The sequence below is a fragment of the Saimiri boliviensis genome, chromosome 9 (assembly GCF_048565385.1).
Source record: "Saimiri boliviensis isolate mSaiBol1 chromosome 9, mSaiBol1.pri, whole genome shotgun sequence".
Taxonomy (NCBI): Eukaryota; Metazoa; Chordata; class Mammalia; order Primates; family Cebidae; genus Saimiri; species Saimiri boliviensis.
This window is the reverse complement of record NC_133457.1, coordinates 32,422,057-32,443,908: the sequence shown is the minus strand read 5'-3', so window position 1 is coordinate 32,443,908 and position 21,852 is coordinate 32,422,057. Positions and strand designations below refer to the sequence as shown.

At 45.1% G+C, this 21,852-nt stretch overlaps 1 protein-coding gene across 1 annotated transcript in view; it reads right to left on the bottom strand.

Moving 5' to 3' along the window:
- Positions 1–4,639: 4,639 nt before the first annotated feature.
- Positions 4,640–21,852, bottom strand: part of GALNT15 (polypeptide N-acetylgalactosaminyltransferase 15) — a 52,573-nt gene continuing 35,360 nt past the window's right edge. The window contains 7 exon segments of the mRNA XM_003924935.4: positions 4,640–7,646; positions 7,648–7,737; positions 12,322–12,465; positions 15,014–15,118; positions 15,828–15,959; positions 19,561–19,755; positions 21,069–21,186. Of these exon segments, the coding sequence (XP_003924984.2) occupies positions 7,509–7,646; positions 7,648–7,737; positions 12,322–12,465; positions 15,014–15,118; positions 15,828–15,959; positions 19,561–19,755; positions 21,069–21,186 (922 nt within the window). The 3' untranslated portion in view covers positions 4,640–7,508.

Sequence of the window (21,852 nt, the reverse complement as noted above, 5' to 3'; positions counted from 1 at the left end):
AACAGGGTCTGCAAAGCCAAAAATATTTCCTATCTAGCCCTTTATAGAAAAAGTTTGCTACCCCAACTCTAGTTCATAGTCTAACATAATTTTGAAACATCCTGATTGGCACTGTTTGGTGGTGTGTGGCAACAATCTGTATTAATTCTTTTCCATACCATTGTCACTCAGCTTTTGAGTTCTGATTCCACTGAATGGCCAGTCTTGTTTTTTGTTTTGAGACAGAGTCTTGCTGTCACCAAGGGTGGAGTGCAGTGGCGTTATCTTAGCTCACTACAACCTCTACCTCCTGGATTCAAGTGATTCTCCTGCCTCAGCCTCCTGAGTAGCTGGAACTACAGGTGGCCACCACCATGCCCAGCTAATTTTTGTATTTTTCATAGAGACGAGGTTTCACCATGTTGACCAGGCTGGTCTTGAACTCCTGACCTCAAGTGATCCACCTGCCTCGGCCTCCCAAAGTGCTGGAATTACAGGTGTGAGCCACCACACCTGGCTGAATGCTCAGTCTTACTGGTGTCTATCCCACCCCACAAGGCTGCTCTTTCCCTCTCTGTCCTGTCCAGGGAGCTCAGCCCTGTTCCTTGATTTCTATTTCCAACATCCTACACAAGTCATTATGGAAGTCTTAGCTAAAAGATTGGGGTGATGGAAATAAGGCAAATAACTTTATATTGAGGACTAGACAACTAACCATGGAAACTCCCGTGGCAAGTCACTCCTTCCCTCGTTAGAGATACCTTCTTGCTCATCTTACTCTTCATCATATTGTTTGAACCCATCTCTTCCTCAATACTCATATCAGAATCTCCCTCACTTTATCATGGAAAGCAATCCTGCACTTCACTCTTAACTTCTATGGTATACTTCTATATCCTCTAATACTGATATGTACCAGTTATAGGAAAATAACCGCAATATGAGAGGGAACATTCTTTTGTGAGGCAGGAGGAACCTTGCCTCATCAGGCTTCAGGTTTCTTCAAGAAGGGCATCAATTAGTGAAACACTCATGGCCTCTCTCCACTCCCCATTCACTTTTCCCCAGGGAGGAAGGATGTCTAATGTTATAACAAGATTGGGATAAGGACCAAGTACGTTGCTCCTCCCCCAGACTCTTTCTTGTGGGCATAGCTGCCTAGAAGCCCATACTCTAGCCTTGCAGTTTATAGGACAAGTTCAACTCAGGGGAATGGGGTTATTTTGTGCATGGGTTAAGACTACTGGTGAAACAAAGAGTAAACTCTGATAATAAAGATAACTCTTATAGATGCAAGCTTTTGGTGGGACAAGCCATTGTGTTTGGGTGGGTTTCCCCATTAGGAGACATTGATTGAGACAAGAATTTGTGTGCAAGTGATCTACTTGGAAGATTAGCCCCGGGAATATCAGTAAGGAAGTGGGGAAGGGAACGTAGCCAGCTAAAGATGCATTATCAAGCCAGCTACGACTGTGGGTGACTAGAGCTTAATCCCATGGTAAACTCTGGGGAATGGTATAGAACATGCACCTCAGAGCTATCCTATGGAAGAGGTAAGGGAGCTGAAGTATTTCTACACCAACTCCTATCAGTCATCAATTGAGGACTGCTTCTGGGAAATGTGACTTCCAAGGCTTTTCTGGCCTGCCTCACATCATAAAGCAGTCTTCTTTGGCTTTGGTGGGGCAGGGAGTGGCAGGGGGGTGGGTGGAATCCAGGCGAAGAAATACAGGGTACAGCTAACTGACAGTTGGAACTTCTTTCGGAGAAAGCTGAAGCTGTAAGACCAGAGGGATGTGGGTGGGGCCAGAACACCCGATGTCACTACTATAGCCTCTGGTGTTGGAGGTTGAATTTGGTATCTCTTTCTTAGTTATGCATGCTTTAACTTTACTGCAAGACTGAAGGATTAAGAGAATCAAATCTTGGGCTTTGGCAGGATTTGTTTTTCAATCACCTAATTTCACTTTCAGCTATTAGATGTGGCTATTTTCAGAGACCACAAGTCCTGGTCCAACTCCAGGGAGTCCCCTATAGCTGCCACTATGCAAATCCACTATACAGGGTGATCTGCCTGCCAGAGCCCCTGCTGCCTCCTCAAGATGAGGGCCATATTCCCATCAGTACTGGAAGCACTTCCAGTAGCCCTATTATTCCAAATCCATATTAAATGGCATTTCTGTACCTTCACACTGTGGATTCCCTCAGAAGAAGAGCTAAAAATTGGAGCTATTAATTTATTTGTTCAGTGTTCTAAAAGTCCTTTGGAGAAACTGATGCTGTTCACTCCCTCAAGATTGGCCAGTTGAAACTGATGACAGAAGGGCATGGACGCCCAGATAGAGGAAAAGTAAGAGTGAAATAAAAGTTACCACAAGAACATGGTGTTGGAAAAGCAGGTTCGCTCAAAGATGAGAAATAGAGGGAAGTTGGGGGCAAGATAAAGAAAGTGAGGGAGGGACAACATGACCACAGACAAACAGCAAGAAAACAAAAACGGTTTAAAAACTCCGCTGGTCAAAAGAGAAGAATTAGCAGACAGAATGGGAAAGAGGAAGAATGTTGAGGGAAGAGAGGAAAATGAATTAACAACTGCTGTTATTACATTGAACAAGGTGCATTATCCTGGCCGGGAGTGGTGGCTCACGCCTGTAATCCTAGCACTTTGGGAGGCTGAGGCGGGTGGGTCACCTGAGGTCAGGAGTTTGAGACCAGGCTGGCCAACATGGTGAAATCCTTCTCCACTAAAATTACAAAAATTAGCCAGGCATGGTGATGCACGCCTGTGATCCCAGCTACTTGGCTACTTGGGAGGCTGAGGCAGGAGAATTGCTTGAACCCAAGAGGCAGAGGTTGCAGTGAGCTAAGATTGTGCCACTGCACTCCAGCCTGGGCAACAGAGCCAGACTTGGTCTCCAAAAAAAAAAAAAAAAAAAGCATTATCCTGTAAAACATAGAATCAAATCATCCTACCATGTGGCTTCAAAAAGAGATCTATGTGAAGCAAAGGAGAATAGCACAAGAACTCTTCCAGTGAGGATTCTCTGAGCTCTAAGTAACAGTTTAGAAAAACCCAGAAAACTACTGGAATCATTTCAACATTTGCTACTCACATGGGCGTCTCCGGCCAGCGGCATCAGCATTACCGAGGAGCTTGCAGGAATGTAGAATCTCAGGACCCAAATCAGAATCTGCACTTTAACACAATCCCCACTTGATTTGTGAGCACAGGAAAATTTGAGGACCACTGAGTTAAACAAAAACATTTCGGGTTGTCTCACACACTCTGGAGACAGGCATCGAGCAAGGCCTGGGGAATAAACTAGAACCAGCAGCTCAAATACTATCAAGATGCTCTGACCCACCCTCGTCTCTGCTACTATCTGTATAGTTGCTTCCACCCCACACCTGTCTCTAATTCACTCTCCAGACTGGATTCATCTGGGGCCGTATACAGAAAACAAGGCTGCTGAGAGCTCAGCATTCTCACATTATCTCTTTCTAAAAATTTTTAAATCTATTTATTTATTTATTTTGAGGCCAGGCTATGAAACTGGCTAATTTTTGTTTTGTTTTGTTTTGCTTGTAGGGAGGGGGTCTTGCTATACTGCCTAGGTTGATCTCAAACTCCTGGGCTCAAGTGATGCTCTCGTCTTGGCCCCTCAAAGTGCTGGGATTAAAGGCGTGAACTACCACACCCAGCCTCACATTATCTCTTAAGTCACTCGTAGAGAGACTGATTTCTTAGTCTCAATAACAAAATTACTGAGGAATGTGCTGATTGGCCCAACATGAGTCAGGTGTTCAACTGGGAGGAGGGGGTGCGATCTTATGCTGGGAACGAGGCAGCTCCCGCTATAGCCATATGGATTGGATTGGAGAGTTTTGGAAAATTTTGGATAATCTAATTAGGTGATCACCTTTCACACCCTCTGAACAGCTTCAGCATTAGTGTATCTGGGTAAGTCATGACTTCAAAGACAGCAGGTCAGGTTTTCCTGGATCTTATTTAAATATGACGTTAAACAATGCCACCCTTGGCCTGTGCCTAGAGGAGAGTGATCAGCAGTGCCTTCTTGAGGGTCTCTGAATGAAGCAAAGTATGTCCCACCCTCTGGTCACACTTTGCTGAGAAGCTAAAGGCCTTTCAGAAGCTTTTCATAATCCTGCTGCAGCAGGGTTGGCCTGTTCTCATCCTGAGAGAGAGAAGGGAAGCAGGGAGGGACAGACAGAGGAAGGCCTGTATCATTTTTGCATTTGTCATAGGTCCATTCACTATGAGCTAGCTGAACAGTTTAGGAATTGTTAGGAAAGGAGACCATGAATCTGGTCTCCTTGGACTAAGCTTGTAAACTAGGGGTAAAGTCTTACCCTAGGGGTAAAGTCATCATGGTGATTCTGGTGATTCTTTTTTGAAGACAAACCATCAGGCAGGCTGTTTATATGTGGTGATAACTTAGTGTATTAGTATTATGTAGAGCCTTCGGTGATGAAGAAACATAAACATCCCGTACCCGTGGAAAGAACTACTAATCCAGCAAAGATCCTCATAATATTAAAGCAATATTATTACAATGCCTAGGACACACTGCCATATCCAAAGAGCACATTTCATGTAAGAAGGAGTTGAAACTGGGAAGAAGATTTGAGATTGAGGGACTATTATTATTATTGTTTATTTTACTTTAAGTTCTGGAATGCACGTGCAGAACGTGAATGTTTGTTACATAGGTATTCATGTGCCATGGTGGTTTGCTGGACCCATCAACCTGTCATCTAGGTTTTAAGCCCCACATGCATTAGGTATTTATCTTAATCTTCTCCCTTCCCTTGCTCCCCAAACCCCCGACAAGCCCTGGTGTGTGATGTTCCCCTCCCTGGGTCCATGTATTCTCATTGTTCAACTCCCACTTCTGTTCTCTCCAGTGGGATAGTTAATAATGATGATTAATATGGTGGAGGTGGTAACAAAATTCAGTCTTAAAAAACAAACAACGAAATCCAATTTTAAAACTCAGAGACAAGTGAAATCAGTCTCTTGGACATCAGATCTCTCCACTGACAAGTTTCTCTACTTTTAAATGGACCATTATGGATAAAACGAATGCTGAGTTCATAGAGAAGGGAATTTGTACACTTGGTTACACTAAAGGAGAAGGTCCTTTTAAAACTAAATGGAAGCATCTGTTTTTTTCAAATTAAGGGTCTATAAGTACCAGCCAGGGACTGAGTTGACAGCCACTTCTGTAATAAAGTAATAAATCATAAAGCTGGTTGAGGAACCAAGAAACACTACATTCTTGCTTTGTTCAACCAATTAAGCAATAAGCCATCTGGGTCCTTTTGTTAATTACCACCAACAACAACTTACACAATTGAATTCAGCCTTTTACTTAATTATATTAATTTATCCCAGCAACTTCAAATACCCACAATGCCAATAATAAAGGTCATTTAAAAAATAGAGGTCTTAAAATTTTTTTTTCTTCAACCACTAATACCCTTTACATGGTTGCCAACTGAGAATTTTTAGCTCCATCTCAGTCTTGGGATTTAGGGAAACTTGTTTTAAATACAGATGGGTCTGAAGCAAGAAGGCAGTGGCTAAAGTCTTTTCTCTAGAAGGGATGATGAATCTATCTAGATCAGTCCACCAGAACAGTTTGTGATGAAGAAATGTTCTGTATCCGTGCTCACCAATACAGTAGACCCTAGCCACGGGTGGGTAGTAAACATTTGAAATGTGGCCAGTCCAATTGAGGAATTGAGTTCTACATTTTCTTTGATTTTAATGAATTTACATGAAAATGGCCACATTTGGTTAGTGGCTACCACATTATACAGCACAGGTCCAGAGTGTATTCTGAGGAAGGAGAAATACAGTGAAACCTTGACTTAGTAGGTAGACAATGAATACATGGTTATGATAGGTATTGTTTGGAAACACTGCACTTGCCACCCAGTTTTTCTTATTTGAAGGATGCTGTGTTCTGAGACAGCCAAAAGGAGATCAGCATCTTTAGGGGAAGATTTCTAAGCTGACAATGTGGAAAGGTAACTCTATCTGGAGAAAAATGAATATGAATGGTGTTTTTTTAAATAGCAGAGCCCATCCCACTCAGCAAACTCTTATGGCTGAACTAGGTAAGCCGGGCCGGGTCAGGGCAAAGAAACTCATTTACCTCTTATTAGCCTCTGCTGTGCTCCAGATGAGCCGTGCTCTTCCCACACTCATGAACATTCAACCTGTGGACACATTTGAGGGTCCCAGACAGTTATACGGGCTCAGAAATGGCCCTGTCAGCTCTCATGAACGTTAACACCCAATTGTTACCTGTCATAAGAATTCTCCTTCCAGGGAGGTTTGCCTTTTTGGAAAGGTTGCTCTTTCTGATCCAGTCAGTGCAAACCCTGTAACAAGGTAACAAGATAGTTTCTTTTTTTTTTCTTTTTTTTCTTTTTTTTTTTTTTTTTTTTTCCTAGATGGAGTCTTGCTCTGTCACTCAGGCTAGAGTACAGTGGTGTGATCTTGGCTCACTGCAACCTCTGCCTCCTGGGTTAAAGCGATTCTCCTGCCAAAGTCTCCCAGGCAGCTGGGATTACAGGCATGCACCACCACACCCAGCTAATTTTTGTATTTTTAGTAGAGACGGGGTTTCGCCATGTTGACCAGGCTGGTCTCAAACCCCTGAACTCAGGTGATCTGGCCACCTTGAGGCCAAGGTGCTGGAATTACAGGCATGAGCCCACTACGCCCAGCAAGAGAGTTTCTCAACTGTGAATACCTTTGTTAATGGGAATGCTCAGTTTGTGCTGATACTTCTGACACCAAGGACTAAAGAGAAATCGATTGCAAGGGAATCTGGTCATCATTAACCAAGATAGAGAAGAGACACAGAAGGGTGAATGGAGGTAGATTCTCATTAGGAAGGAAATTCTCCGTAACGGGAGAAATTCTCATGAACATGAAAATGTCTTTTCCAAGGTCTCTGACTCTTCTCAGCTGCTGGGTTGAGCTGGCGGATTGGGCCAAAGTGCTCCTGCGTCTTCTCTCCAGCCCTAAACTTCCTCTCTGCAGCTTCCTTTCTTCTTCTGAGATGTGGCTCAACAAACGAACACAACATTTGTGCTCATAAACCCAATTCAGAGTTTTTGGAATGTCAGGCCATTACACCCACTTCACTCCGGAATTTTCATGGTTGGCCAAACAGACAATCCAAGTTAAGGCCATTTGAAGACAAATACATTGATCCATTGGATTTATGTATCCTGGAGGTGCTGCCAGAGAATGTACAGGCCAGAGGGAAAGCAATTGTTAAGTGCTCAGTGGAGAAAAACAACGAATCTTCTGTACTGTGTAATAATCATTTCCCAGTGATGAAGACAGTGATAAAATGGATCCTTAAAAAAAAAGAAAGCAAGCAGCCAGCAGTCAATGAAATAAGGTGTGAAAAGGAGAAACTTTCTATATTCTTTCATGGAGCTTTTTCTCTCCTAATACCAGGAGCACAAACACAAAAGGGCCAGCTTCATGAAATACATAAGCTCTTTAAGTTCACTTGGAGATGAACTGTGATGGCCACAATTCTCTTTTCCTTCTGACACTGACATTCATCGTTCATCCACAGCATAGACTTGGTCAAATCGCCACTGCTGGCGGGCTTTCCCATCACACTGGCGCAAGTACAAGTCTTTACTGTTTTCTTGCACCACAGCTTCCATGCATTTCCCAGAAAGAATGTGGACAAGCATCCCATTCTAAAAAGAGAAAAGAAAAAAGAAAAGAGAACCAATCCCCCACAATCAGTCAGCAAAAGAGAATATTTTTAAGATTTGCGCTCATCATTAAGAGAATAACAGTAGTGTGAACTGGCCTGGAAAGGAATTGTGGTATTTTAACATAAAATATGATTTAGGTAGTCCTAAAATTTGGATGTCACTCAAAACCTTAGGGGTAACTAATGCAATTATCTTTATTGTAGTTGTGTAGTTGTGCCATTTCTTAGAAAGTTCTGGTTAGTGTAATTCCCAGAGCATGTTGGGTCTTTACTCATCTTTGCTTTTGGCGTTTGTGACAGTCATTGTTATCACTGTACTTGTAAATCTGCTTTCAAAACTATTTAATCACTTTACCTCCTGTTAATCCTCCAATTGGGCACTGCTGTTATCAGGCTGTAGCAGTGAGCAAGACCTCTGGGATATACTGAAGACCTAAACCGGTCATGTTCAGAAGGCTATGGCTATTCCCTGCTCAAAATCACCAGATTTAATATCGAAGCCAATCTTCTCCTTTTCAAGAAAAATTTAATTTCTTTATGAAAAGTTAAATAACCTTAACCAGCAATTCTAAAAATGCCTATTTATTTGTTCATCATTCATTTATTAATTTTTGAGATTGATATGGTTTGGCTCTGTGTCTCTACCCAAATCTCATGTTGAATTGTAATTCTCAGCGTTGGAGGAGGGGCCTGGCGGGAGGTGATTGAATCATGAAGGCAGACATCCCCCTGGCAGTTCTTATCACAGAGTTCTCACAAGATCTGGTTGTTTGAAAGTGTGCAGCACCTCCTCCTTCTCTCTCTCTCCCTTGCTCCACCATGTGAAAATGGGGCTTGCTTCCTCTTCCCCTTCTGCCATGATTGTAAGTTTCCTGAGGTCTCCCCAGCCATGCTTCCTGTACAGCTTGCAGAACTGTGAGTCAATTAAACCTCTTTTCTTCATAAATCACTTAGTCTAAGGTATATCTTTATCGCAGTGTGAGAACAGACTAATACAGAGATCATAATATTACCCCTTTAAAGTACGTAAGTATTCACAAAGCTGTACAATCTTCACTACTATCTAATTGAAGAATATCTGCATCACTGTAAAAGGAAACCCTCCACCCATCAGCAGTCACTCCCATTCCTCCATCCTCCCAGTGACTAATCACTAATCTACTTTCTGTATTTATGGATTTTCCTATTCTGGACATTTCATATAAATGAAACTATATAAATGTGGCCTTTTGTAATTGGCTTCTTTCACTTTGTGTAATTTTTTCCCCCCAAGACAGGGTTTTGCTCTATCTCCCAGGCTGTAGTGCAGTGGCACAATCTCAGCTCACTGCCACCTCCATCTCCCAGGTTCAAGTGATTCTCCTGCCTCAGCCTCCCGAGTAGCTGGGATTACAGGCACATGCCACCACGTCCACTTTTTTGTATTTTGAGTAGAGATGGGTTTTCACCATGTTGGCCAGACTGGTCTCAAACTACTGACCTCAAGTGATCCACCCACATCTGCCTCCCAAAGTGTTGGGCACTGTGTATAATATTTTTAAGGTTCATCCACATTGTACCACAAACCTTTCTTTTTCTTTCTTTCTCTACTTATTTTTATTTTTTATTTTATTTTATTTTTTTGAGACAAAGTCTTGCTCTATTGCCCAGGCTGGAGTGCAGTGGGCAACAGATCTCTACTCACTACAACCTCTACCTCCCAGGTTCAAGTGATTCTTCTGCCTCACCCTCCCAAGTATCTGGGACTACAGGCGCATGCCACCATGCCTGGCTAGTTTTTGTATTTTTAGTAGACATGGGGTTTCACCATATTGGCCAGGCTGGTCTCAACTCCTAACCTCATGATCTACCCACCTCCGCCTCCCAAAGTGTTGGGATTACAAGCGTGAGCCACTACACCCAGACTTTTATTAAAAAATTGTGATAAAAACACATGTCAAAACTTTTACCATCTTAGGCATTTTTAAGTATAAAATCCAGTAGTTGATACAGTTTGGATTTTGGTCCCCACCTAAATCTCCTGTTGGATTGTAATCACCAGTGCTGGGGGTGGGGCTGTGGTGGGGGGATGTTTGATCATGGGGACAGATCCCTCACGGCTTGGTACTTTGTGATAGTGAGTTCTTACCATCTGTCATTTAAAAGTGTGTGACACCCCCTCCCCCACTCTCTTCCTCTTGTTCCTGCTTTCACCATGTGATATGCCTGCTGCCACTTCATCTTCTGCCATGAGTAAAAGCTCTCTGAGACCTCCCCAGAAGCAGATGCCACTGTGCTTCCTGTACAGTCTGTAGAACCATGAGCCAAGCCAATTAAACCCCTTTGCATATATATTACCCCGTTTGAAGTATTTCTTTATAGCAATCCAAGAATGATCTAACAGGCCTGGTAAGGTGGCTCACACTTGTAATCCCAGCACTTTGGGAGGCCAAGGCGGGCGGGTCACCTGAGATCAGGAGTTCCAGACCAGACTGGCCAACATGGTGAAATCCCACCTCTACTAAAAATACAACATTAGCTGGGCATAGTGATGGGTGGTGCCTCTAACATCAGCTACTCAGGAGGCTAAGGCTAAGAATCGCTTGAACCCGGGAGGCAGAGGTTGCAGTGAGCCAAGATTGCACCAATGAACTCCAGCCTGGGCAACAAGAGCAAAACTCCATTAAAAAAAAGAAGAAGAAGAAGAAGAATGTTAATCTAGTGTTAAATATATTCACATTGTTATGAAACAGATAGCCAGACTCTTTTATCTTGTAAAACTGAAACTCTACACTCATTAATAAACAAATTCCCTTTTTCTCCTCCCCTGTCTGCCGCTAGTAACCACTATTTTAGCTTCTGTTTCTATTAATTTGACTACTTTAGATATCTCATATTAGTGGAATTATACAGTGTTTGTCCTTTTGTGACTAGCTTATTTCACCAGCTTAATGTCCTCAAGATATGCCTATGTTGTAGCAGGTGATGGTATTTTCTTCCTTTATCAGGCTGAATAGTATGTATATAATACCACATTTTGTTATCTCTTCTTCTATGATGGACACCTGGGTTGCTTTTACTTCTTGGCTATTGTAAACAGTGCCACCTCTGTTTATTGTAAATAGTACCTCATTCCTTTTTCTGGCTGAATGATAATAACTTTTAAAAGTATTATTTATTAATGCCTGAAATAAGCTGGGTATATCTTACTCCCCAATCTTTTACTTATTATTTTTAAATGCTGTTTCTAAAGCGTATCTTATTAATAGGACTTGCTTAGAAAAATCCTTTAAGATAATATACAAAGGACCTTAACTTGGCTTATAAGACTTCTTTGAGACCAGGCACCGTGGCTCATGCCTGTAATCCCAGCACTTTGGGAGGCTGAGGCAGGTGGATCACCTGAGGTCAGGAGTTCAAGACCAATGTGGCCAACATAGCAAAACCCTGTATCTACAAAAAATACAAAAATTAGCCAAGCACAGTGGCTCACACCTGCAATCCCAGCTACTCAGGAGGCTGAGGCATAAGAATAGCTTGAACCCAGGAGACAGAGGTTGCAGTGGGCTGAGATCGCACCACTGCACTCCAGCCTGGGTAACAAAGTGACGCTCTGTCTCAAAAAAAAAAAAAAAAAAAAAAAAAAGACTTCTTGGAGCATTTGCGGGCCCCTTGAGTCCTGCCTTCAGCTGATCACCAAAGTCCCAAGTGTTTTGTTCTCAAGTGCTTACTGTGAGCTTAGCTTCAGTTTTCCGTTAGATGATTTTCTTCTTTCACAACCTGCTTTAAGAGTACCAATTCAAAGGATTCTGCTTAGTCATTTTATCCTTTTTATTCCCAAGTAGAAGTTGAAGAAAAGAACTTTTTAAAATATGTGTATTTATTTGTTTGTATGTTAATACCCCAACTCATTTCAGGAAGAATTTGAAGTGGAGAAAAAGCTGTGTATGGACACAGTGTTGATAGTGTCACCTACCGATTCCGATTCTGTATATGGGACCTGCTCCCTCTCCCTAAGCACTGACATTGCTTCTACTTCCTCCCTGAATTCTAGAAAGGATCTATAGTTTCTTTCCCCCAAGGTAATAGGGGTAAAAATTTTACTAAAATGATTAAATACTTACAGTGGAATTTGCATTAAAAGGAAGAAAGTGATATCTATGTATCTATATATTTACAACTACATCTACATCTGAAGTTTCTTGATGGGGGAGAAACTTTGAATTGCTCCTAAACCACACCCCCAAGGTGGCTGAATGCTTCTGTAACATGCCTCACCATTCCACCTGTGAACTGAGCTAATAAACTTCAAAAAGAAGTGGATCCCTCTCTCTGCAATGACCAGTGTCAGAGCTACACAGAGACATGTAGCTCACAAATCATTACATTTGAAGATGCCAGTGGCCCAACTTTGCTGCTGGGTTGTCTTTTCCTCCCCCGAGGACTTACTGCCCATCCACTAAGTTCAAAAGCAGAGGCAGAGGTCGGTCACACCTGACCTCTTAGAAGAGGCCAGGATGCAGTGCCAACCAGCAGCTCCTCTGACCAGCAGCACCACCAGGCTCTTCCTGAACCGATTACTCACCTCCTGGAAGTCCCAGTGCTGCTGGTGGATGGCCGGGCCTTCCTCCGTGCAGTTCTGAAGAATTACCTGCTCCTGCCTGACAGCGAAGCACAGGTGCTGTGGGCTGCCAAAGTGGATCTCCTTCCTGCTGGTGTGCTGCAGGTACTGACAGAAGCAATAGTTGTTAGCGCAGCTAGAAAGAGATCCTCTCCAACGCTGTAGAGGAGGTGAGAAGGATCCACAATAGAGCTGAGGTCTAGGGGCAATCTTCAGATTCTTTTGGGGTCAGCAAGACCGTATCTCATAGCGAAGTCCAAAAACATGCTGCTAGACTAGTCCTGGCCTCTGGAGTCCCCACATTCCAGCTGTTCTCACATTCATATTCACATACTCTGTCATGCTCCTCTGTTATTCTATTTACTGTATCATAAGTGAGGCCATAAAAAGTGCTCTGTGTTTTGTTGGTATACTGATGAAAGCACAGACGAGCACCCCCAGGTTGGTGTCTTTCTGGAGAGCCCTGACCTGCTCCTGAAACTAATTTTCCTGCCGTTTGTTGTATTTGCTGGCTCTCGCTCATGGTCATTGTTTCCTCCAGTGTTTTGCAGGGTTGGATTGTGCAACCCCTGAGAGGGGCTTTATCTGTGAGGGTCCTGTGAAGATTAATTGGAAGCCATGTCCTTACAGGACTATTTTCTATTTGTTTCTGTCAATGCAGCCTGAACTCATTTTTACGTTAATTTTGTGGCTTACAGACAGGATCAGCTTCATGGGCATGTGACCTGTGTGGTCACGTGGGGCCTCATGCGTAGAAGGGTTTAATACTCTTGGACTCTTGGTCTAATAAACTTGGTTTAATGCTCTGCTGTCACTGTCTTGAAATTCTTCATAACTGTCAAATTCAAGACTACACTGTCATCTTGCACCGGGCCCTGCAAGTAGATAGCCTGTCCTGCTTGAGGATTCCCGAGCTACACAGTTAGCACACATGTGAACCCAAGCCCATATTAGATGCAAGCTTATGGTTAAAAATTCTCAAGGGAGAGTAATTTGTTTCCTACTCAAAGCCCCTGTAGGAACAAGCTTCTTGCCATTTTCCTATGGCAGGGGTGGGTATTCTAGTCAAACTTTTCTAGGACAGGTTACCCTCTGAAGGTCAAAGCTGGTTTGCTATGGGAGTTTCATTTCCGACTTCTCATCCCTCACGGCTGAAGCCGGGTTCTCGTCACCTATCCTTGCATGGAGCCAACACCCGTAGGTTCCTGAGGTTGACAGTAACTACCCCCCACACTTGGTAGGGCAGCTTTGCCCATGCCCGAGTCCTCTACTTTCAGTTGCCTCTTGTTATCTGACCCTCGGAGGTTTTCCTTTCTTTCTTATAAACTCATTTATTCATAAAAAAGGGTGTGTTATATTTTTTTATCCAGCATGCCTTATCTAGGTGTTTATGGGGAAGGGCTTTCAACTTACCTAATTTACAATATTACAGGATCCTAAAGTTCTTACTATTAAAAAAGAAAGGGGAAAAAAAAGAGCTAATATTCATTTTGTATGAAGGAAGCTGTATTGTTCTTTCGTTTCTTTATTTTTTAATTCTTCTTTTTCAAACTTGGAATAATCCCTGTAAAGGCTACATTATTCTTAATTGCAGATGAGGAAACCAAGATTTAAAGAAGCCTGCCAAGATCACACAGCTAGAAAACAAAGGAGCTCAGATTCAAACCAAGCTATGTCTGACTGCAAAGCTTGAACCATTTTCACCCTACCATGTGGCTTCCTCACTTAGCACTTGATGTTTATGTCTGCCTCCCTTGTGCCAGGTGTGAAGGCCTATCAGTATGTCCTAGGAGACTGGCAAAGGGCAGAGCCAGGAGGCCAGATGGATCCTGAGCATCACCCTCCCACATGTCCTATAAGCCCAGAGCCTGTCCCCAGGACCCCAAGTGTCATCCAGCCCGGCACCACAGACCCTCAGAGAGATGCTGTCTTTTGCCCCCAGGATCTTTGATTCTTCCAGTGAATATCTCCAGGAAATTATACTTTGATGTTTGTTTTTATTAGGGGCCTTTGGGATGTGATAACTGAAAAACCCCTATGACAACCTGAAAAGAGAGAGACCCGGGGACACGCTAGGCTTTCTAGGTTGTCATCTAGTTGTGAAAAGAAGTGGATCTACCTGCCCTCAGCTAGCATCCGTGGAGGACTGCTTCCACTTTGGGCAGTTACTCCATGATGGAAATTTTGAAGCGAAGAATTACTCCTAAGACATAAGGAGGCTTTCCTAATGACCAAATGGTGCTGGAGGCTGGAATGACCCTGTTGCATCTAGATCCATATCCTGATTTGATTACCTTCTTCCTCAGTCCTCGGACAATTGAACCCTGCCTAAACCCTGGATGCTTCTGAGTTTGCAACCCCTGGGCTAGTGATTCTAAGTCTCAGTTTTCTCATCTGTCAAATGAAAAGTTTGGCCAAGCAGGCTCTCCATTTCCCTTCAACTAAGATGCTTTTATTTTCTGATTCATCAGAAAATAAAAGCCCATGTCTGTGCTTACAGATGGAGGTGAGGTGAGCAAAGCCATGATGGGTCATTACAGTGGGGAACCACAGAAAGAAGATACCTCAAAGGGAAGTGCAAAGCATCCCAGAAAAACATGACCCACTCGCAAGTCTTCTTGAGCTGTCATTCATCCTGAGAAGTCTGACTACCTACCTGTTGCTGCCGACTGTCACTGCAAGGAGCCAACATCATGGGGCAGCCCAGGATGTCCCCTTCTGCCTGGCAGTCTGCACAGAACCCAAGTCCAGTGTTGTGGAGCTGAAAGTGGACACCCACACAGAAGTGAATTCCAAATCCCACTGTAAAGATACCCCAGTCAGACACCATTCCTTTCCTGTATTCTCTGGAGTGCAGCCCAAAGTGCATTGTTCAGGCCACAAAAAGGGGTGTGGTCAAGCTGAAGCCACTGACTCTAAGGGACAGGCCTCCTGAAGGAGGGGCTTTGGAGTAGGTTATAGGACAAAACGCAGCTACCTTCCTCAGACTGTCATGAAGGCAGGGGTTGGGCCCAAGGCCTCTGAGGCTCTGCTAAACTGTGAGTGGTTGGCCAGCGACATGGAACAGCTGAACATCTAGTTCTTGTCTTGGGAAGCTTCCCTCTCCCTTCCCCCTCCCCATCTTCCCTGGGTCATGTCTTCCCTCCCTTCCCCCCTCCCCATCTTCCCTGGGTCATGTCTTCCCTCCCTTCCCCCCTCCCCATCTTCCCTGGGTCATGTCTTCCCTCCCTTCCCCCCTCCCCATCTTCCCTGGGTCATGTCTTCCCTCCCTTCCCCCCTCCCCATCTTCCCTGGGTCATGTCTTCCCTCCCTTCCCCCCTCCCCATCTTCCCTGGGTCATGTCTTCCCTCCCTTCCCCCCTCCCCATCTTCCCTGGGTCATGTCTTCCCTCCCTTCCCCCCTCCCCATCTTCCCTGGGTCATGTCTTCCCTCCCTTCCCCCCTCCCCATCTTCTCTGGGTCATGTCTTACCTTTCCAGAGAACCTGGGCCTGGGTTCAGATGGGTACAGCTCAGGGTAGATGTTAGCCAGAAACCAGTGGAATGTCCGACAACCCAGTCTGCTTTGCAGCTGCAAGCGTTCCATGCAGTCTGGTTTCTCAGCCTGGGGAGGAGAAAGACACAGCAGGAGGATGAAAGCTTGTCTTGCCCAGAATTCTCAGGGTTGTGGATGGAGTGGCTGGGAAGAAGCTAAAGGATCAGGACAGAAGGAAGAGGCCAAGACCACAGTTCTCCAGGGCTGCAGTGGGGAGGGTCACGTGTTGGGAGAAGAAGGTTTGGAAGGGACAGAATAGCATAGATCTTCCCTAAGAGAGTTGTGGAACCGGCAAGACTGTAAGTGATACCAGCTCCTTCCCACAACCCCTAAAATCTCCAGGCTATAAAGGCTATCCTAGGCCAGGTGTGGTGGCTTATGCTTCCAGCACTTTGGAAGGCCAAAGCGGGTGAACCACTTGAGGTTAGGAGTTCAAGACCAGCCCAACATGGTGAAACCCCATCTCTATTAAAAATACAAAAAATTAACCGTGCGTGGTGGTGTGTGTCCATAATCCCAGCTACTTGGGAGGCTGAGACAGGAGAATCGCTTGAACCCAGGAGGCAGAGGCTACAGTGAGCTGAGATTACACCACTGCATGCCAGTCTGGGTGACAGAGCAAGACTCTGTCTCAACAACAAAAAAGAGACTATGATATCTTTGCTTTAATGACTTTTCTGCAGAAGCTGGCAAAATGGTGGGGCTTTGCACCTAGGTTGGTGTAAGGAGAAACTACGATGGGCTTCATGGAGGCAGGAACTGACCCAGAGGCAATTGAGATGAAGTTAGCTAGGAGATCGTGGGCTAGGGGTTGGGGCAAGTCAAGTTTATCTTTCTTCACCTCTGGGTACTGTTAATGAATCATTCTTTTGGGCTACACTATCCCCTCTTTTTGAGATTCTCCTTTATGATACAATTGTCCTAGGATGAAGATCAAGGCAAATCCTTAACACTAGAACAAATTAATGTTTTTGGCTCTATTGATGATACAAAGAACCGTACCCAAAAGTTTAGTACCAAATCTTGGATATTTTTAGGGAAGAGAGCGGTGACAAGGGTGCATTGGAATGAACACAGACAAAAACAGAGAGAACCCTTTCCTGGCATGAGGTGAGGAAGCAAGCTGGCTATGTCAGAGTTCCCACTTAATGGAACTCTGTTAGAGCGATCCTCTAATCTGACAATAAGACACGGGTTCACCAGGCTGTGTGAAGTACGCTTGGTTTGGTTCTGCTTTCTCTCCCTTTTAGTCCTCAGCTGGAGATGTGGTAAGTCTGCTGTCCTCAAATTCTCTCTAGATACTTCTCAAAGTGGGATTCCCTGAGTATCTGCCTGACTAATGCCCGTGGAGCTTGTTTAAAATGTAGATTCCTGGGCCCTGCCCCCAGAGACTATACATATATTGTATATATTCACAGCACTTCTAATTGCACCAACAAACGTGGGAAGAAGGCTGGAGTTCTGTAAGTAATTCTCATGCTGTTGCATTAGGCTGGCCACGGCCAACAGGCCATGTCCTAATGAGCCTGTCTGGTGGAAAGTTAGTCTGGCACGTCAAAAAGTATGCAATATTTAACACTTCCTTAATAGTTCTTTATAAATGCAGTCTGTGCCAATGTTAAGAAAATGGCCTGCGGAAGCAAAGCTAATACTAAATTGACATCCCAAGAGAGAAAAATAGATGCTTTGGCCAAAAGGAGCCCAAGAGATTAAAAAACTGGAGAAGCTCTATGGACCTCTACAGAACTCTGTAGAAGGCCACTTGCTTTCCAGTGCCAACTGAATAAAGTCTAAACTCTTTAGCCTGACCCTCAGTGGCTCCAGAGTCTTCCCCCAACCCCTCTTCTGGACGTCTGAGTTGAACCCATTCAGCCACTCTTCAGATGTGACCTCCCCTGAAAAGATGTCTGTCATGAGCCTGTCTAGGATGAATCACTCCGACCTTTGCAAACATTCTCTCTTCCAGAGGAGCTCCTTCCCCACCAGGAACCTGATAAGCATTGGGTATGGTTCTGTGTCCCCTGCAGGACCCACCCAGGGCCTGGCACAGAGCAGGTGCTTGGTTGACCTTGGTTCACCTTTAGTAGCCATGAAGATAATGATGGCATGAATAGTAAACACACAGGCAGGGCTTACTCAGTGCCAGGCACTCTTCCAAGGGCTGTGGATTTATTAACATATTTGTTCATCCCAGCAACAGAAGGAAGGCTTAACAAACGAGGAAGCAGGAACACTGAGTGTTTAAGTAACTTTCCAGATCATATGAGCAATACTTAAACCCAGACCATCTTGTTCTTGGAGTCCATGGGCTTAACCATCAGACAATATGGCTTCTAGATCGCTGTCTAGAATTGGACACATGCTTCCACTTCCCACAGATGGAGATGGAGAAGGAGACTAAAGAAGAACAAAGACGCTAGCTACTCATTGAACTGGGTCTTTGTGAGAGTTTTCCTTTCAATCCCAGTGGCTTCCTGGAGGAACGAAGGAGGCTGCTGTTAGTAGCATTTCTCCTGTACCAGGAAAGGAGCCAGTGCTGCTCTGTGTAATAGTGTGACTAATCGATGGGGTCCAAGAGAGACTCTAGCCGGCCTAGATCTTGGGGATTACTGTTGAGCCCAGGGACTCTGAGTACTATTAACACTTTCCCCAGCTAAAGAAACAAAGAACCTTGAAGTTCAAGGAGCCCCAACACACCCCAGGCCCTAGAGGCTATTCCCCCTTAGGGCAGGGGTTGGATATAGAGTGGGGAGGAGGCAGAGCCCCAAGGACCAGGGCAGAGGGGAGGCACTGGGGCTGCTCTGCGGGGCTTCTCTGTCAGGCTGGCGCTGCACTCAGGCATGTCTTTCCACTTAAAGGGCCTAGACTTCATCTGTGGCACACAAACTCACACCTAAGTCACACCAAACTCACACCTAGTTCACACCTAACACACCTAGCTCACACTGAACTCACACCTAGTTCACACCTAACACACCTAGCTCACACCTAGCTCACACCTAACTCACACCCCAGCAGTGTAGGCTGCAGAGGGGCTTGAGGGAGCTGCTCCAGGACTGTTGCGGGTCCTGGGAATCTTGTCTTTGGAACCCCCACTTTCAGCACAGCAAGCATTAATGTGAACCCACTTCCCACATTCAACAACATTTATGGGTCACTCTGGAAGGACTGGGCTGGGCAGCAGCTGACTGACCGATAACGTGCTATTCGTGGACATTTAGTTAAATGTTGAAAATTTTTATTTTTCTATGGCTTTTTGGGGCTCTATTTTTATATTTCATATTTGTTTCACGTCATAGACCATTTCATAGCCTTGAGCCCTTTGCTCAGGACAAAAGGAGGCCTGGCCTCGGAGACCTGTCTCATCACTCTTCTGTGTCAACCGCTCCCCTGGCCCCGGGTGAGGGATCACATCCCATAGATGTCATCCCATAGAAGTTAGGGAGCTTCAGCCAAGGCCAGCTGTGATGTCCCATGGGGCAGCCAGAGAGACAAAGGACAGCCTCACCAGGTGGAGAAGCCACTTGAGACAGTGCAGCTTGTGGGAAGCTCAAGTCAGAATCTTCTGTTTTCCCTTTCACGCAAGGGAGAGGAAGGAGCCCTCCCTGGCCCACCTCCTGCTGGTGGCCCCGTGCTGGACACAGAAACCCACACCTGGCTCTCTGCTTACCTTGCTCAAGGAGAAGGCCTCTGGGCTATGTCTGTAGAAGGTTTCTTTGAATGATGCCAACCAGGTCTCAGCAATGCGAACCTTGTCCCTCAGGGTGGCCTCCTGGTCGAGCAGGGAGTGGGCATTCTGATTCTGATAGATGTGCCCCACCCGAGAGCAGGGAAGGATTTCAACGGAGCCACCACACAGCCAGGCCTGCCGTGAAAGGAGAAGATAAACACCTCGGCATTCCGCCTTTAAGAACAGTGGGAGCTAAGGAGCCTTGTCTATGAGGGGCTGGCAAAATGCACAGGAATTCGTGAGCACACATGGTGAAGATGATTATGGTCCTCAGGGTGCAGTAGAGTGTTCGGATTTGGAAGTGACGAGGTGGAGAGAATGGAGGCAGTTGTCCCAACATGGGGACAAGGGGACCATTCCCATGCAACGATCTGAATGTGTTTCCCTTCAAACACATGCAGATCCAGCACTTACAGAGATGTAGCATGTGAACTGACACCCCAACTCCCCAAAGGACACTTTGGGGAAAAAGAGGTCCCCAATTGTCCGGAAATGTTTAAAAGCTTATGAAGTGTGCTACCAAGGCACCAGAAGCTGTTTGTGGTAAAGACAGAGCAAGCTTTCCCGAGACATAGTCTTTCCTATTTTAAGGAAGTTCCCTCTGCTCTGCCACTCCCAAATGGCTGGAGTTCATTGTGGCAGGAAGCCTTTCATTCCACATTTTGGGATAAAGGTTAAAGCGAAAACAGTCCTAGGATAAGCAACATCTGAATGGAAACACCAAAACTGGAGTTCCCAAACTGTGTGCCAAGATGTTCCAGGGTGCCCCGGCAAATTCCTAGGGTCTGGTGTTCAGTCTTCCAGAGAAACGTGGTGACATCTGTTGGACTTAATGCGGAATATAAGCTTGAGGTAATCCACACTTTCAGCGTTAGATCTCCGTACTTTTGATGATGAATATTTTGGGGGTTTGGGTTTTTGGAGGGTACTGTGATTAAAAAGCAAATATGTTAGAAACCAATGTGGAACAGGAAATGAGGGTGATTCCAAAGTTCAGGAAGTTGTGTGGTGCCCAACAGGTGCTAAGTTCTTACTACAAGTATTAAATTGCTTGGGCCAAACTACTCAATACACAGAACTCTGGGTGTTTGTTTTGGTCCATGGGTGCTGTGAAAAAATTACTAAGATCTAAGAGTGCTATGGATAGAGAATGTATGAGAGCCTCCGGAATCTGCACAGGGTTAAAATAACTGAGAGTATCCCCATTCCTGGAAGCAGGTTTTGAGGGTCAATTTCGTGAGGGCGCTTAGACTGAAACCAAGCTTCAGCACAAGAGAGATGGGAAACTGTGAGAAATGGGAGGTTCGACGCACAACACAGGAATGACTTTATAATTTTCCCACAGCCTCATGCCTTCCCAGTGACCTTTCTAATGCCTGCCTCCGAGATGTGACCATAGCCACGACTCCAGAGATCCCGCCTGTGTCCTCCCTTGGTCCAGGACATACCTTGAAAGACAGTTCGAGGTTTTCACCACCCCGCAGCGACATGAGAGGGTCATACGCGCCGGAGTTTTGGAAGTAATGTCTGTCGATGGCCACCACCTCTCCAGGCACCACAGGGCTCCTGGACACAGAAGATGGGCAGGACACTGCAGTTCAGAAGCCAGAGCACAGCAGGCAAGCCTGGGGGCTGGGGCTTCCCAGGTAGGAGCTCCAGGGTCCAAGAGAACAGGCTTTGGGCTCAGGTAGAAAGCAATGTTTTTAACTGCAAGACTGGAGTGAGCCATGATGTGAGAGATCCCAGTATCTGATGAAAAGAGAGCTATGCTTGCCTGGGCCTTTTATACTCTGTCCTCAGGTACTGCTCCTAGAGAGGGCCTAGGGGCCACACCTGAGGCTCCCCTGCCCTCTGGCTTGAGTCCCTCTGGAAAGATATTTGGGAAGAAGGTCTTGGTTAAGATAAAATACCCTAATAGAGGCAGCGCCAGGCCTGACACAGCAACATGGTCCGGCTCTTTCCTCCTTTCTCTTTCTCACCCTCTTCTGTGTTCCTAATAACCATCCATCCTCTCCCCAATTCTATGATGAATCCACCAGGGACCCTGGAAGCAGGTAAGTCCCCACTGCCCTGCGGGGAAATATATGATTTATAAACACAAGAACCTAGAAACCCTTAATAAGGGAATGAAGATCATAATATCCCTCAGAGGGATTTTAAACAGAGAAAGATGTAGTCAGAAGGTTTTTGAAAAAGGGTCCCTTTATCTAGAAGGAAGAAATTTTAAAGCAA